The 13,119-nt window shown below is 46.9% G+C and overlaps 1 protein-coding gene across 1 annotated transcript in view; it reads left to right on the top strand.

Moving 5' to 3' along the window:
• The window catches only part of TBC1D19 (TBC1 domain family member 19), a 2,127,563-nt gene extending 2,120,103 nt beyond the window's left edge, over window positions 1-7,460 (top strand). Inside the window, exons 20-21 of the mRNA XM_069631846.1 lie at window positions 3,337-3,407; window positions 6,998-7,460. Coding sequence (XP_069487947.1) covers window positions 3,337-3,407; window positions 6,998-7,072 — 146 coding nt within the window. The 3' untranslated portion in view covers window positions 7,073-7,460. The remainder of the gene's footprint in view (window positions 1-3,336; window positions 3,408-6,997) is intronic.
• Window positions 7,461-13,119: the final 5,659 nt, after the last annotated feature.

The raw sequence follows: 13,119 nt of genomic DNA, 5'->3' as shown, positions 1-13,119 counted from the left end.
TCAGAAGCAGCTGATATCAAACACACGCGGTTTACCGAAGGAGATGCTTATGATGGCACGTTGTGCGTTGTAATTCCCAACGTCGAATTTCATCTTATAGACCAATGTCGGGAATACTTCGAACCTGGTCCTAGGCCTTCAATATTTACCGGAATTCAACTCGTATTCAACTCGTATTTTGTTGGAGCCTGGTAAACGAGCCTGGTAAACTATTTAATTAGCATATGTTATATGGTTCGGGAGAATTCCATCCGGGCAGTCCAAGCAGTCTTCCACGTGTCCATGGCCATGCAGCCCGCAGAGCCCAAAGACCAAAAGACTCCGCGTCTGACTCTGCGGCCGCTCTGCGGTTCTTCCAAGTCTTTATAGTGGACAAATAGAGAGGACTGGATACTGGGTACCTCTCGAGCTCCTCTATGCTCCGCTGCTGCAAAATGCTGCAAAAGGCAGTGGAATTAAGTCAGACTAAAAGACTCTGCGTCTGACTCCACAACATGGTCTACTATTCACACATTCACAAAACATTACTGCCTGGAGTCTTCCCTCGGTCATTATGGCTGCTTTGGAAAAGCAGTCCTGCATTTGGATCATGAAAACCTTTAAAAAACTAAAATTCTTAATTCTTAGTCCCTCCACCAAATCTAATACTGCTTTGGGACTCTTATCAAAGATGAGAAATACGTGGGAGGACACAATCCTTTTGAAGAACAAGTTACTTACCCCATGTAACGTTCTTTCAACTGGATGTTCCTCCGACGTATTCCTCATCGCCCTCCCAACCTACCCCACAGTGGAATTTCCCATGCTAGTACAGCTTTCGCCTTCACAGTCGAGTATGGTCATTCTCGTGGTTATGTGGGGATTTCTACTGTTCGAAAAAACAGAACTAAAGGCAACGGGCGCTGCAAGTGCTATGTATGCCTTTGATTACATCATCCTCGAGACGGAGGTCCTCGAGGGACATTGAGTTGACTGCATTGATGCACAGCACCCTCTGGAAAAAAAAAATTCACGAAGCAGCTGAAGCTGGATATCGAATATATCAAAGATGAGGAATACGTGGGAGGAACATCCAGTCGAAAAAATGTTACTAGGGATAAGTAACTTCTTCTCACTCTAGGATTACTCTCGTTTCCACCCCCCGACCTGGGGTTTTCCTTTTCCTCCTTCCCCACTCTGGGGTTTCTTGCTGGTCTCCCCACTCTGGGGTTTCTTGCTGGTCTCCCCACTCTGGGGCTTTTCGTATTTCTCCTAGCTCCAGGGCTTATCTTTGTCTTGTGTGCTCTTCCCACTCGGGGTCTTCATTCTGTTCTCCTCACTTTGGGGCTTCGCTGTGTTACCCCCACTCTGGGACTTCTCTCTGTGTCCTCCCCATCCCGGGGCTTCTCTGTGTTCTCCCCATCCCGGGGCTTCTCTGCCTCTTCCTTGCTTTACCGCCAGCCACCTGGTATCCCAGAGCGATCGCAGACCTTCTACTCGTTTGGTGCACTTCGGGAGGGGCCTTTGGTTCGTCAAACGCCGAGCCTCTTACGCAAATCCTAAACTGGGTTCTGCATTGAACACTTCCGTTTCTCATCTCCTGCTGGTTTTGCACGTGTCTGCCGCTGTAGTTTTCTTCTGGGTCGGGCTCTTGGTGCTTTCAGGGTCTTTGTACCACTGCGCTGCTAGGAGCCGGACCCTTCCGCCTACTCCACCGGTAGACGCTGCTTCCTTTCCGCAGCCCAACCGCAGTGCTTTCACTCTCTGCCTTGCTGTATCTCCAGTGAGGTTTCCGGCTTCCATGAGCTCTGCTGGCTTTTCCTTAGAGACTCCTGAATGGCTCTTCAACTGTTACTCCACAGGGAGCTGGGTCATTCGCTGCTCAACTGTTTCGGCAGATGGCTGGCGATCGGTGTGGTTAAAAACCAAACCAGCCATAAAAAAGAGGTTTTACAATTCTCACACATCTCAGTTCCCACATAGCCAGTAAAGAGACTTAGGGGTTGGGGGAAGGGAAGGTGACATGTGTCCCTTTTTGGACCTTTCTTATTCCCTAAGGTGGGGTGGAGGGGGCTGTTACCTCCAATGGGATCCATCTTTGCTTGGCTTACTGGGACCTTTACCTTGATGACTAAAGATGGGGCCCTGGCCCCTTTCCTTTCTTCGGGGTGGTCCCGTCCACTACATGGAGCCACTCGCGCTCTATTTAAAGTCCTGTGTCCAGAGCGTCCCCCTGCACAAGTGGGGTCTGACCGATCTCACTGCAGCACCCACTGCACATTTCAGTCTTCAGGGTGGGCCCCCTTGGCTGGGGGGCTCACACGCGCCCACCGCCGCACCCGCAGCTTTGTTCTGATCTTCTGGGTGCTGACTGGGCCATGAATTCCACTCGGTCCATTCGGTCTGGCCCTGCGGTGGCCGAGCTGCCCCTTGCATAAGCAGCTTAACCTCCTTATTCCCTCTCGGGGGGCACTCACCACCCAGACCATATTCAGGCTTCAGGCCCTGGCGAACTGCTCAAGGCATCGACCCCCCCAGCTAAGTCTTTCCCCTCTCCTTTTTTCTCTCACTCTCTTGTCTTTTTCGAACTACTTTTCTTTTAAATCCTCTGTGGATTCTTTCTATTCTGCTGTTCCTTTCTTCTTTTATTTTAAACATTCCATCCAGCCCCATGGTGGGCTGGATGGTTTAGTCCAAAACACACACACATACACAAAGGACATATAAATAAATAAAACACACACTGCACTTTTTTTTTAAATAAAAACCTTCATTACCCTGGTGTCTACGTCTTTATGTCTAGGTTTTCCCTCAGGGAACAAGCATGCAGCCCCTCTAGCCGGCCAGTGAATACTGTTACAGTCCCTGCTTTTCTTTGGCCTCTAGGTGTCGCCATAGGACAGGGCTGTTCATTTTTCGTATGCAGGGACCACTAATCCATGAACAAGTATTGCTAGAAAAAGGCTAACGTTTTCATGTTGAAAATAGAACCTACTACCGTTGTATTGCATCTGCACCCAGGAAGAGCGTGTGATGACTCTTTCACGGTTGGAATGTCTAGCCTTTCATATAAATAACTAGTCTCCTACTTATAGTCATAAACCCAGGAATATGTAATTGTATCACGTTGGGTGGGACGTGTGTTGCTAACGTTGAATGTTATAGGTATATGTGACTTAATATTTACAAAACGTCGTTTTGTAAACGAGCCATCATTGCCTGCATGGTTTAACCTCATAAGCGTGTCCTATTTCACAGCGCCTCCGATAGTGTTGTTAAATCTGTTTGGTAAATCAAACATAATGGTCGTCACTAATTAGTAGGTCTGCACTTTAAATCCTTTGCATTCTTTTCCAGTGCTGGCTGTTGCGGTGTTTGCTTTCCGAGCAGTAAACCTGATGGAGGTGACATCACTGGCTGCAGCTGAAGTAAGGATAAGTTACAGTATATGTGATTGAAATAGTTGTGGGCCCTTTGCCAGTCACTGTAATATAAGCTCCAGATGCACATGTTAAGCAATGCAGAATGCTTCCTGAATTGGTCACAATGCTAGAGAGCCGCGAGCACTGTAAGAGATTGGCATATCTAGAAAACATTCAAAGCGCCTTAATGACGATCGCCACGCCTTGGCATGGCATGGCAATAGCCTTTCTGAGAGATAATTCATTTAACGTTGTCTTATCGTTCAATCTGAGTTAACTCGAATTATGTGTGATATTTTATAATTCTTTATTTATATAGCACATATACACAAAGTGTGGTGCTTCAAAGCGCTTCAAGGCGGGAAGGGAGCAAGGGAATACAGTCGTCATTCTTGCGCCTTGAGGTTTCCGAATGATCTAACAGAAAACTAGCGTACTGGGCCTGACAGCATTTCTCCTGGTGTAAGTGCCTGAAGTGTTACAAGTGCAACCAGGCTTGGGAGGGGAGACAAAAAAAAGGTGGAGGGTGCAGGACAACAGACTCACTAGTCCTAGTACATTCAGGTCTTGCAAGTGTACAGACGGAAGTGCAAGGAACCCGGGAGGGGTGAAACAAGTGCGCCCAGTCCAGCAGGCCCTGGGTTAAGTGCAGAGAGGTTACCCCCCTCATAGAGAGTAAGCTGAAAGTGCAGTAATGCTGAACGTAGTGCAGAGGCCCGGAGACAAGTGCAAGACTGGTGGGGAGCCTGGGACATGTAAGGCTCTGGAGGTGAACCAGTTGACCAGTCAGAAAGAAGCTGAACAGAGTAAGGGAGGAGAGGGAGGAATGAGAGATAAGAAATGAGGTTAGCAGGGGAGAGGGAGAGAGAAGGAGGAAGAGAAGAGGAATGTCTTGAGGAGTTTCCGGAACTTAAGGTATTCCGACTCAAGACGGAGAGAGGCAGTTAGGCTGTTCCAGAGGGAGGCACCTGCAGAGGATAAGGATCTACCCCCACATCTCTGTTTGTGAAAGCAGCTCACAAGCAAAGAGTTGGAGGAGGATCAGCGGAGGGCTCTAGAGGGAGAGTATTTAAGAAGAGAGCATTATAGATAGTGCGGACCCTGACCCCAGAAAGCCTTGTGGATTATGCAGAGGGTCTTGAACTTGATACTTGCAGCTACTGGGAGCCAGTGGAGGGATTTCAGCACAAGAGAGATGCGGTCCGTAGGCTTGAGGCCAAGAAAAAGTCTTGTGGTTCTGTTCTGGATGAGTTGCAGAGGACAGAGAGTAGCATTAGTCCTTGAGAAAGAGGCTGTTTCAGTAGTCCAGCCTAGAGAGAAACAGAAGATGGTGAGCCTCTGGGGGAAGGGGAGAAAGGGTAGAGTACCTCTGAGGAGGTGCTGCTGGCAGTGAGGACTTTTTTGAGATGTCAGCGATATGAGAAGGGAAGGAGAGAGTGAAATCGAAGATGACCCCAAGATTTGTTGCCTCATTAGCAGGTGAGGGCACACCGCCAGAGTGAAAGTGGGAAAGCAGGAGTCCCAATGAGGGCAATCTCTGTATTACTGGCATTGATGCAGAGATTATTTGCAGCACACCAGGACTGAATTGTGTACAGTCGGGGATGAACGAGGAGGCGGAGGGGGGCCTGAAAGAGAGCTGTGTGTCATCTACATAACACAAAGTTAGAGGTAAAGGTAGAGATCCTGTGGGCCAAGGGTGCCTTGTAGACATTGAAGAACCAGGAGGATAGGTTAGATCCCTGGGGGACACCACAAGTAGAGAGAGTAATAGAGGAGAGAAAGGACTCAAGTTCCACCTGGGAAGGACGGTCGGAGAGAAGGGAGGCGAGCCACACCAGGATACATGTCTGGGGTTGCGGTTGGCACTCTTGTACAAAAGTGACTTTGCACTGCCGACACAAACCATGATTCATGAAACTGTGCAAAGTGGCAGTGCACAGTCAGTGCATAGTCATTTTGTACTACAAAAATGACTGTGCACTGAATTTGCAGACTTTGCACTGCAAAAATACACTTTGCACAGTTCCATGAATCAAGGTTTGTGCCTGCAGTGTAAAGTCACCTTTCAGCAGTGCAAAATCACTTTGAACCGTGCAAAAAATTCCATGAATCAGGCCCTAAGAGTTTAAAGGTTTGGACATGTTATGCATGTGCAAAACATTTGCTTGAAATGAAACTTCTCAGTGAGGAAAACTGCCTCCCGGTGTTTGAGCATGTGTCTGTTTTGTTTCCAATGTTTGGCCCATTAGATAAAAGGGCCATACAAGAGTGAATTCCTGGCATACATTAAAGTGGGAGAATCCCTTACTCTTTTTCCCTCATGTAAAAGCGTGTATGTTTTCATTTGTTCCTCATGTGTCTTGTGACCACCATATGATTAAGAGGTCTCTGGAACGTCGAAAGCGTATGGAACTTTAGCATCTTAGCATGCTATTGTGTTAGTTTAATAAAAGGTATCAATCGTGGCTTTTGCCATAGTTTGTATGAAACTGTACTCTGCACGGGTAAAGATGCCTTGGCATCCACATTGCGCTTAGCCATGCAAGGTCTCTCATTTCCTTTGTCACGTCACTTTTTCTTTTTAGGGCATGGCTTGCTTTTTGCTTGGGTTAGTCAGGCTCCTGTGCGGACTCGCCTTTTAACAGTGATGTTAGGGGTCCTTTCTCAGCTACTACTGGTTAAGCTTGGCCTGTTTTACCCAGGAGACTCCCAGCCCACAAGAGGAGAGGACTTGCTGCATGCATTCACAGGGAGCGTGTTGCCACACACAGTGAAGCATATTATAGGCAAGCTGCCGTAGCTGTTCGTGCAGAAGTCCAGTCCATTGCCCGCTTTCCTTTCAGGCATTTTGATAAGCATGGCATCTTCATTGCGCAGGTATAAGACGGCCGAGTGAGACCTGTTTTGGCCATGGGAAATGGTGTAAGACATTTAGATTTGGACTCTATTTTGTTGAAATAAATGCATTCGATTATTTCAAAAACAGCGGTTTAAAAAAACCTCGCTGCGTTGATACCGAAAGCCGTGTCTACACGCGCTGCAGATACCCCCGGCTCCTCCCCCCCTCCCCCCCGTGAGGTTCCATGAAACCCGTAGCACATTAAATGCAAGAACGTCGTTAAGGAGAATGATGACAATTCATATTCTTTGGGCACTCGCTGCTTGCCTTGAGCCGCATGCAACAGACGTCTCGCACATGAACTACTTAAGATCTGGGCCAAGGAATCATTATGTGCACTTATTTTTAGAAGCCAGCTGAAATATGAGACCCCTTGAGCACGCAAGACACCCACGTGCACCCGAAGGCAGCCTAAAGGCGAAAATAAAGTCCGCTCTGCCTGCAGGGCCTACTGCATTTCTTCGCATAGAACCGAGGCCCGAATGCACGTGATTTCCACGCCCCTACGCACCGCCATAAAAGAGTGTGCGAACATTTGCAGTCGCGCTCCGACGTTTGGGATTATAGCTCGTGCCGGGTAAATGCGAATATGGAGATTCGTTGTCCGGTGCAATGTTCCCGACATCTTGAACTTATGCTAAGGATGTTCTGCGTAACATATATTTTAAACAAGTGTTTTTGTTCTCTATTGCAGGCTGTGCTGGCAGACCTCTCCACCCTGAAGGTTATGCCTCTTCTCCAAATCTTCCTGTTCGCCACGGTCACCTGATCGTCAAGGTCACCGACGCTACGCAGACAGGCCTTCATTATGTTCGAATCGTGAACCGTGCACTGCCTGCATAAAGCCACGTTGGAACTGTGTGTATGCGTCAATAAAGGTCGTGGTGCATATTTATTTGAATGAAATGAAGCATGCCGCCATTTTACAGCACAGCAACTTTTCTCGCCAAACTGTCTTCTGCAGTCTGCTCTCAGCTAAGCATTTCAAGTGAGCTATGGATAGACATCAGGCTGTGTGTGTAATGCGAGGAGAGCCATCTTTCCAGCACGGAAGAATGTGCATGAAATGCAAATCAAAGTGTAAACGGCACGTGGCATGCCATCAATGCAATGTTGAAAGCAATTAAGAAAATAAACGACATTTCGTGATCCAACAAGAGTGATTTGATTTTGCTGATTGTATCCTCTGGTTTGGTGTATGGTGCACCCAACTCATCACACAAATTATACATTATTGTCTAACCTGTATAAAACTATGCAGAGTTGTGTATACCATTGTTTGTTTTTTGTGGAAATTTATTTGACCAAAATGGGGGTCATGTTCCTTTAAACAGTAAATTGCGGTTCTATGTGATATTTCCCCATTTTGAAGATCGAACACAAAAAAGACTGATTTATTTCGGCCGATTTTGTGCGGCCTTCTAAATGCGGAATTATTTATTTAATGTGTTACAGTTTAGTTAATAAACTTTACACATATATAGCAAAAGAAATACAATAATGAGATTAATATTACACAATTAAATAAAATGACAATGCTAATAACAATAAATAAATCTAGCCTAGACACAATCATACATTCTAAGACCTAAAACAACCTAAATCAAGCCCTGTGGATATCACATCAGAACTCACCAGGATACGAAATACTGACAATATTTGGAAGAAATAATTAGGAGTTAGAATTCACAATTACAGGATTCACAATTACAGAGTAACGCATAGCCCAAAAAAGGGTTCTAGTAAAGGTGTATCCCATCACTACTCCTGAGTGTAGATAATGCCACCTATTCAGATCCTAATGCCCAATTTTCCCTCTATGACCAAATGCGGAATTATGGCATTTCTAGGGAGGGTTCACCTCCCTAGCCCTCGACGGAAGCTGATTCCCCTCCTCCCACCCTCTCCTGCAGGATATGTTAGAGCCCCCCCCCAACAAAAACTTTTGTTCCCCGCAGCCTCCCCTCCCAACACAAAACATTCACTGCAATCCCCACCACAGACACACACACACACATGCAAACACAGGCATTTACCTGATCCACCCCTTTTCCATTCCCCACCACAAACATTCCTCCCCCCCCTCACACAGACAGACAGACAGACACACACACAAAAGCAAGCACTGCCTCCCAATATTTATTTAGTATAGCTGCCACCCAAGCCAGGACTCGCAACACGTGTCCGAAAACACAGCAGCAGGGCGACAGGCTGAGGAAAAACCTCATCAAATGTCAAAAGGTCACAGGGCTGACCTCCTTAGCATATAGCACCTGTGTGGCTGCATAGGCCCCTCTATCCGCAACCCCCACCCACAATCTCCTGGGTGCCTTGCAGCACCCCCACGCCTCTAAACCAGGAATAGGAGGCGGATGTGTACCTAATAACATTCAAACCTGGCATTAGGGACAGGAACATTCCTCGAATTTTCCACACATTTGAAATGGCAGCTTTGTCGGATGTGAATGGCAGGAAGACTTCTAAACATTAACTGTTGGCTTTTGCTTCAGAAAGCCCCCACACATCTTCCAACCTTATCTCAAGATATTTAAATGGAGCCACAAAATCACCCATTGCCGTTTTTTCAAAACTATTTTATTTCCATGATGTCATGGACAAAAAAGGTCGTTATTTTCCTTTTTTGGAACTTCATATTTTATGTGCATTGTGCACACTGTTGTTTCTTTAAGCCTTCACATTGAGTTGCAGAACAAAGAGGGGAATTATAAGTCTTACACCGTGGTGGAAGTGTATGAAAAGAAGTAGTGTCTCTATGTTCCCTGCTGGCCTGCCCCGCTCCCACACAGCCCATCGCCACGCCCGACCCCTATACACAATAAAACCCCCCAAACAAACACACCTGCTATTTAAGGGAATGCTCAGTGCAAGTTTAAACTTCGTCCTACACTCTTATCTTAAAACTAAACCATTCCGGAACGGTTACTTTTAAAAATAAAAGCATAGGAATAGTAAAACTTAAAACAAAATGAAAAAGTAGAGGTGCACCGCTCCCAACCGCTCCTGCCCACTTCGACCACTGGTCTTACATTACTTAGCATTTTGTTACTTTTATACTTCCATTCTGAATAGGGAATATAATGCTTCAATAATATGCCTTGCCATTAATGTATTTTAACAAGGATGTATATATTTGTCAGATTGGTAAACATTTTTTCCACAAACCAGAACTATAGGAGGTATCGTCAGGTATTGGTCCAAATTGCAGACTGGGGTTAACTTCCAGCTTCTTCACATAATTAAAGTGTGCAACCTTGGGAAATAATTTTCCCTTAGTGCACCTTATCTGCTAACATTGTCAGTCCATAGAAATTATTCAGTTTTTAGTCTACACTCTTCCACAGTTCAATAGGCCATAAATGTTGTTCCACCTATAGTATTAGTGACCAATCATAGAAAGTTGTTAATGACAGGTCCTATTTCTATATGATCTGTATAATTTTTGCATTCTTACAACTTAAGAGTGCAACAAAATGACATGTAGTGCTTTGAAGGTTTTCACTGTTTGTAATGGAAACGTTGTTTGATTATATGTGCTCTGAGGAATGGCTAATTCCATTGTCACCTCCTGACTCTTCACTGCAGCGCCTCGCACTGTCCAACCACCACCAGATCCTCACATTGCCCACCAGTGCAGATACCACATGCTGTCCACCAGTGACAGCCCTTACACCATCTATCAGTTGCCCAGTGCCAGCTCTTCACGTTGTTCACCCCTGGCAGATCCTCATGTTGTCTGTGGCTGAAGCACATTCATGTACCCTCATCTTAATCAAAGGTACTCCACCAACTGAGCTACCTCATGCCAAAGATCATTGGAGGTCTAATACACCCGTGGCATCAGAGAGACCTTGATCTCATAATGCAGTACTTTAAATACTTTATTACAAAAGCTCCTGCACAAAATGATTCCTCTTCTGCCTTAACTCGTTCTTTCACCCCTCCCATTTTCAGCTGCCTTGCAGTCTTCACTCAGCTATTGGGTTGCCCTGAGCGTTTTCAGCAAAATTACTCCTCTGCCCGTGACTTCCTTCTTCCGCTCGGCCGGGCCTGTCAGCCCCTGTGCGCACTCGTGTGCGTCATGGCCATGACAGTTTTATTTAGAAAGACCACAGCAGTACAGACAAGAGTATTCAAGTGGGAAGACAAAGTTGAAGCAGTTGAAAACTGTTAGGAAAGATTTCGTAATTGTAGGTAATTTTCCTTCCATGTGGCAACCCCTAAACTTTTTGCTGTTGTTTTTCACCTTGTTCTTGACTTTGCCAGAGAAGTGCCTTCTGCCGCACTCCTCTGGGCTTTCGCTCCTTTCTTACGGGGAAACTGACATGCCCTTAAGACAGTCAGTACCGGGGAACGCTGTTTCCCGTAGTTTCTTTTATCATGTTGCGGCTTTCGTGCAACATGACACAAGAGGGCACTGTAAGCTAAGTTACAGCTCTCTTGGGTCTCTAGCCTTCTACAGGCCCTAGATACTCGTTTAGGATGGTATTTGATCGGTGCAAGTCATTCAGGGACTGGAATGGTGGCAGCGATCGATTTGTGTATTTTGAGCTCCTTTTGGCGTTCTGAGCGCGTTTTTCGCGCTGAACCCAAAAAGGTGGCCTGGCTCCCAAAATGGCCAGACCACGAGGCTCCTTTGTCCTGTCCAGTGACCGTCTTGCTCCCTTCACCTTCCCCAGGTCGAGCGACCCGGGGCCTTCCTTATTTGGGCATGTACTTTCCCGCGAAACCTGGTTGCTTTCGCGGGCTTCTACATGTCTTTTGTGTGCCTCCAGGGTGTAGGCTGGGATGTCTGGTCCCAATGCACATCCTGGGTGCCAGAGAGTCTAGGGTAGTGTGAATGCCTGGGACCACCGTGGTCCGTGATTGGTCCACGTATGGTATGTGTGTTGATGAGCGGATCTCCCATTGGCTCCCCTCCGTTTTGGCGCGAAGGGAACCGTGGATAAGAGGGGGCTGGAAACACCACTACCATGTCGATCTCCTGAGTTCTCACGAACGAAGGAATACAGGAGCCAAGTATCCTGCAACCAAGAGGCTGGACTGAGGAATCGCTGGTGACCCGCTGATGGACTCCTCCTTTGCACTGCTGTCGTCCTGTGAAACCCTTTCCTCCTTTGATCGAACCAGAAGGCCTGTACTGGTGCTTCGACCTTTGGAATAGCAGGAACAGCTATTCTCGGCGACTTCATCATCTCCTGCCAGTAAGCCTTCGGAAGCGTCTCTGGGCCATCCAGTTGACTGACCAGCTTACAAGGGAGTCCTGCTCTGTAACCGCCACCAGGTTGTGTTGTATTTCGAGTCCTGGTCACTCTCACACGCTTCGTACACTTGCCGTTCCCAAGTCTGAAGTTAGTAGTGTACATTTGGCTCAGATACACACGGCCGCTCCGTTGCCCTGCTGTGGTGACAAAACTGTGCAGGTTTCTTCGATTGGGACGTCTTTTTACTCTACACGACGACGAGGCATTCCCGGCTCTTCTGAACCTGCCAGCTGCTGAAACTAACGTGGAGAAGCCTGGGTCTGCATGCATCGGGGACCGGTGAGTAGTATAGCTAGGATCTGGTCGCCCTCCTGCAGTAGCCCATTGCTTTTCCCCGCTGTGTAAAAACAGCACCCTTTTGTCCGTACTCGCGCTCTGCTTCTGCTCACTGTGGAGGCTGCGCTTGAGTCGCGGAACCTGTTCTTCTTCTGTTGTGCACTAACCCGAACTGCCTGACTTCCTCCGAAGAGCTTCTCCTTTTGCCCGTTGGCACCAGCGTGTGCAGGTACTTTGAGCACAAGCCTCCACTCTTCGCAGGGCTCGGACTTCCATCTAGTTAGGTGCATCTGAAGGCGAACTGAGTCTAAAGCATTATCGCACTGCCTGTTTTCCTTCCCTTGCAGGTGGACTACACATTTCGTGCCTCTAATGCTTGAGACTGTCGTATTTGTATATATATTGTGTTGATATGGTATGTGTTGGCTTAATATTGTGATATTGTGATTTTCTTGCTACGGTCATTGTTTTAAAGGCCTTAAAATAAATGTGTATATATTTTTGATATAACAACTGTTTGGCATAGTTTGTAAGCGCTCTTGCTTTGTGTGCTCATTGCGGGCTTTCAGTCACCCTCACCCCTCTTGAGACCTAGTCTTGACCGCCGCGATCGCTACCTTGATTGGTCTGGCTCGTCCAGAGGTTACCCTGTTCCAAGTAATTAGGTTGGCCTTCTGAACTTCTGCGCCACCAGGACAGAGTTCAGAAATCCGTCTTAACAAATTGGTGTACAGCGGTGGGATACGACTGAAGGTATCCAGTGTTGCGCACGAACTAAGGCATTTCAGGTTATTCCAACCAGTACACATAGTGAATTGTTGTAGTATAACTTTAAAAAGGCCATAGTCCTACCTAACAGTATGGAAACAAATACCTTGTTAACTTTAAATGCTTCCAAATCAGAAACATTGAAGAAGATGTGTGCGGAGAGAGGTGTTTCCTCTCAAGGCACTAAATTGGAAATGATCCAAAGAATCGTGGCGTGGCAAGAAGCGCAGCTTGACGCTATAACTTCTGAGGACAGTCCAGAAGGTGGTGGGGCTGCTCTCACTGGTAGAACCGACGGTTCTGCCGCTGCACTGATCCACCGCGACCACGAGGACAGGGAGGACGAGATGTCTAATGTTTCCTCTGCCAGTGTTGACGGGGAGGCTATGCTTGAATTCAAGAAGCAAGAGCTGCGGTTTAGGCAGCAGGAGCTTGAATTCAGCATAGCCAAACTAAAAATCGAACAGGCAGAAAAACAGAAAGACAGGGA

The sequence above is a fragment of the Ambystoma mexicanum genome, chromosome 6q, assembly GCF_040938575.1.
Source record: "Ambystoma mexicanum isolate Mex_15411 chromosome 6q, UKY_AmexF1_1, whole genome shotgun sequence".
In the NCBI taxonomy this organism is placed as follows: Eukaryota; Metazoa; Chordata; class Amphibia; order Caudata; family Ambystomatidae; genus Ambystoma; species Ambystoma mexicanum.
The sequence above is the reverse complement of the archived record's forward strand: the minus strand, read 5'-3'. Positions and strand labels throughout refer to the sequence as shown.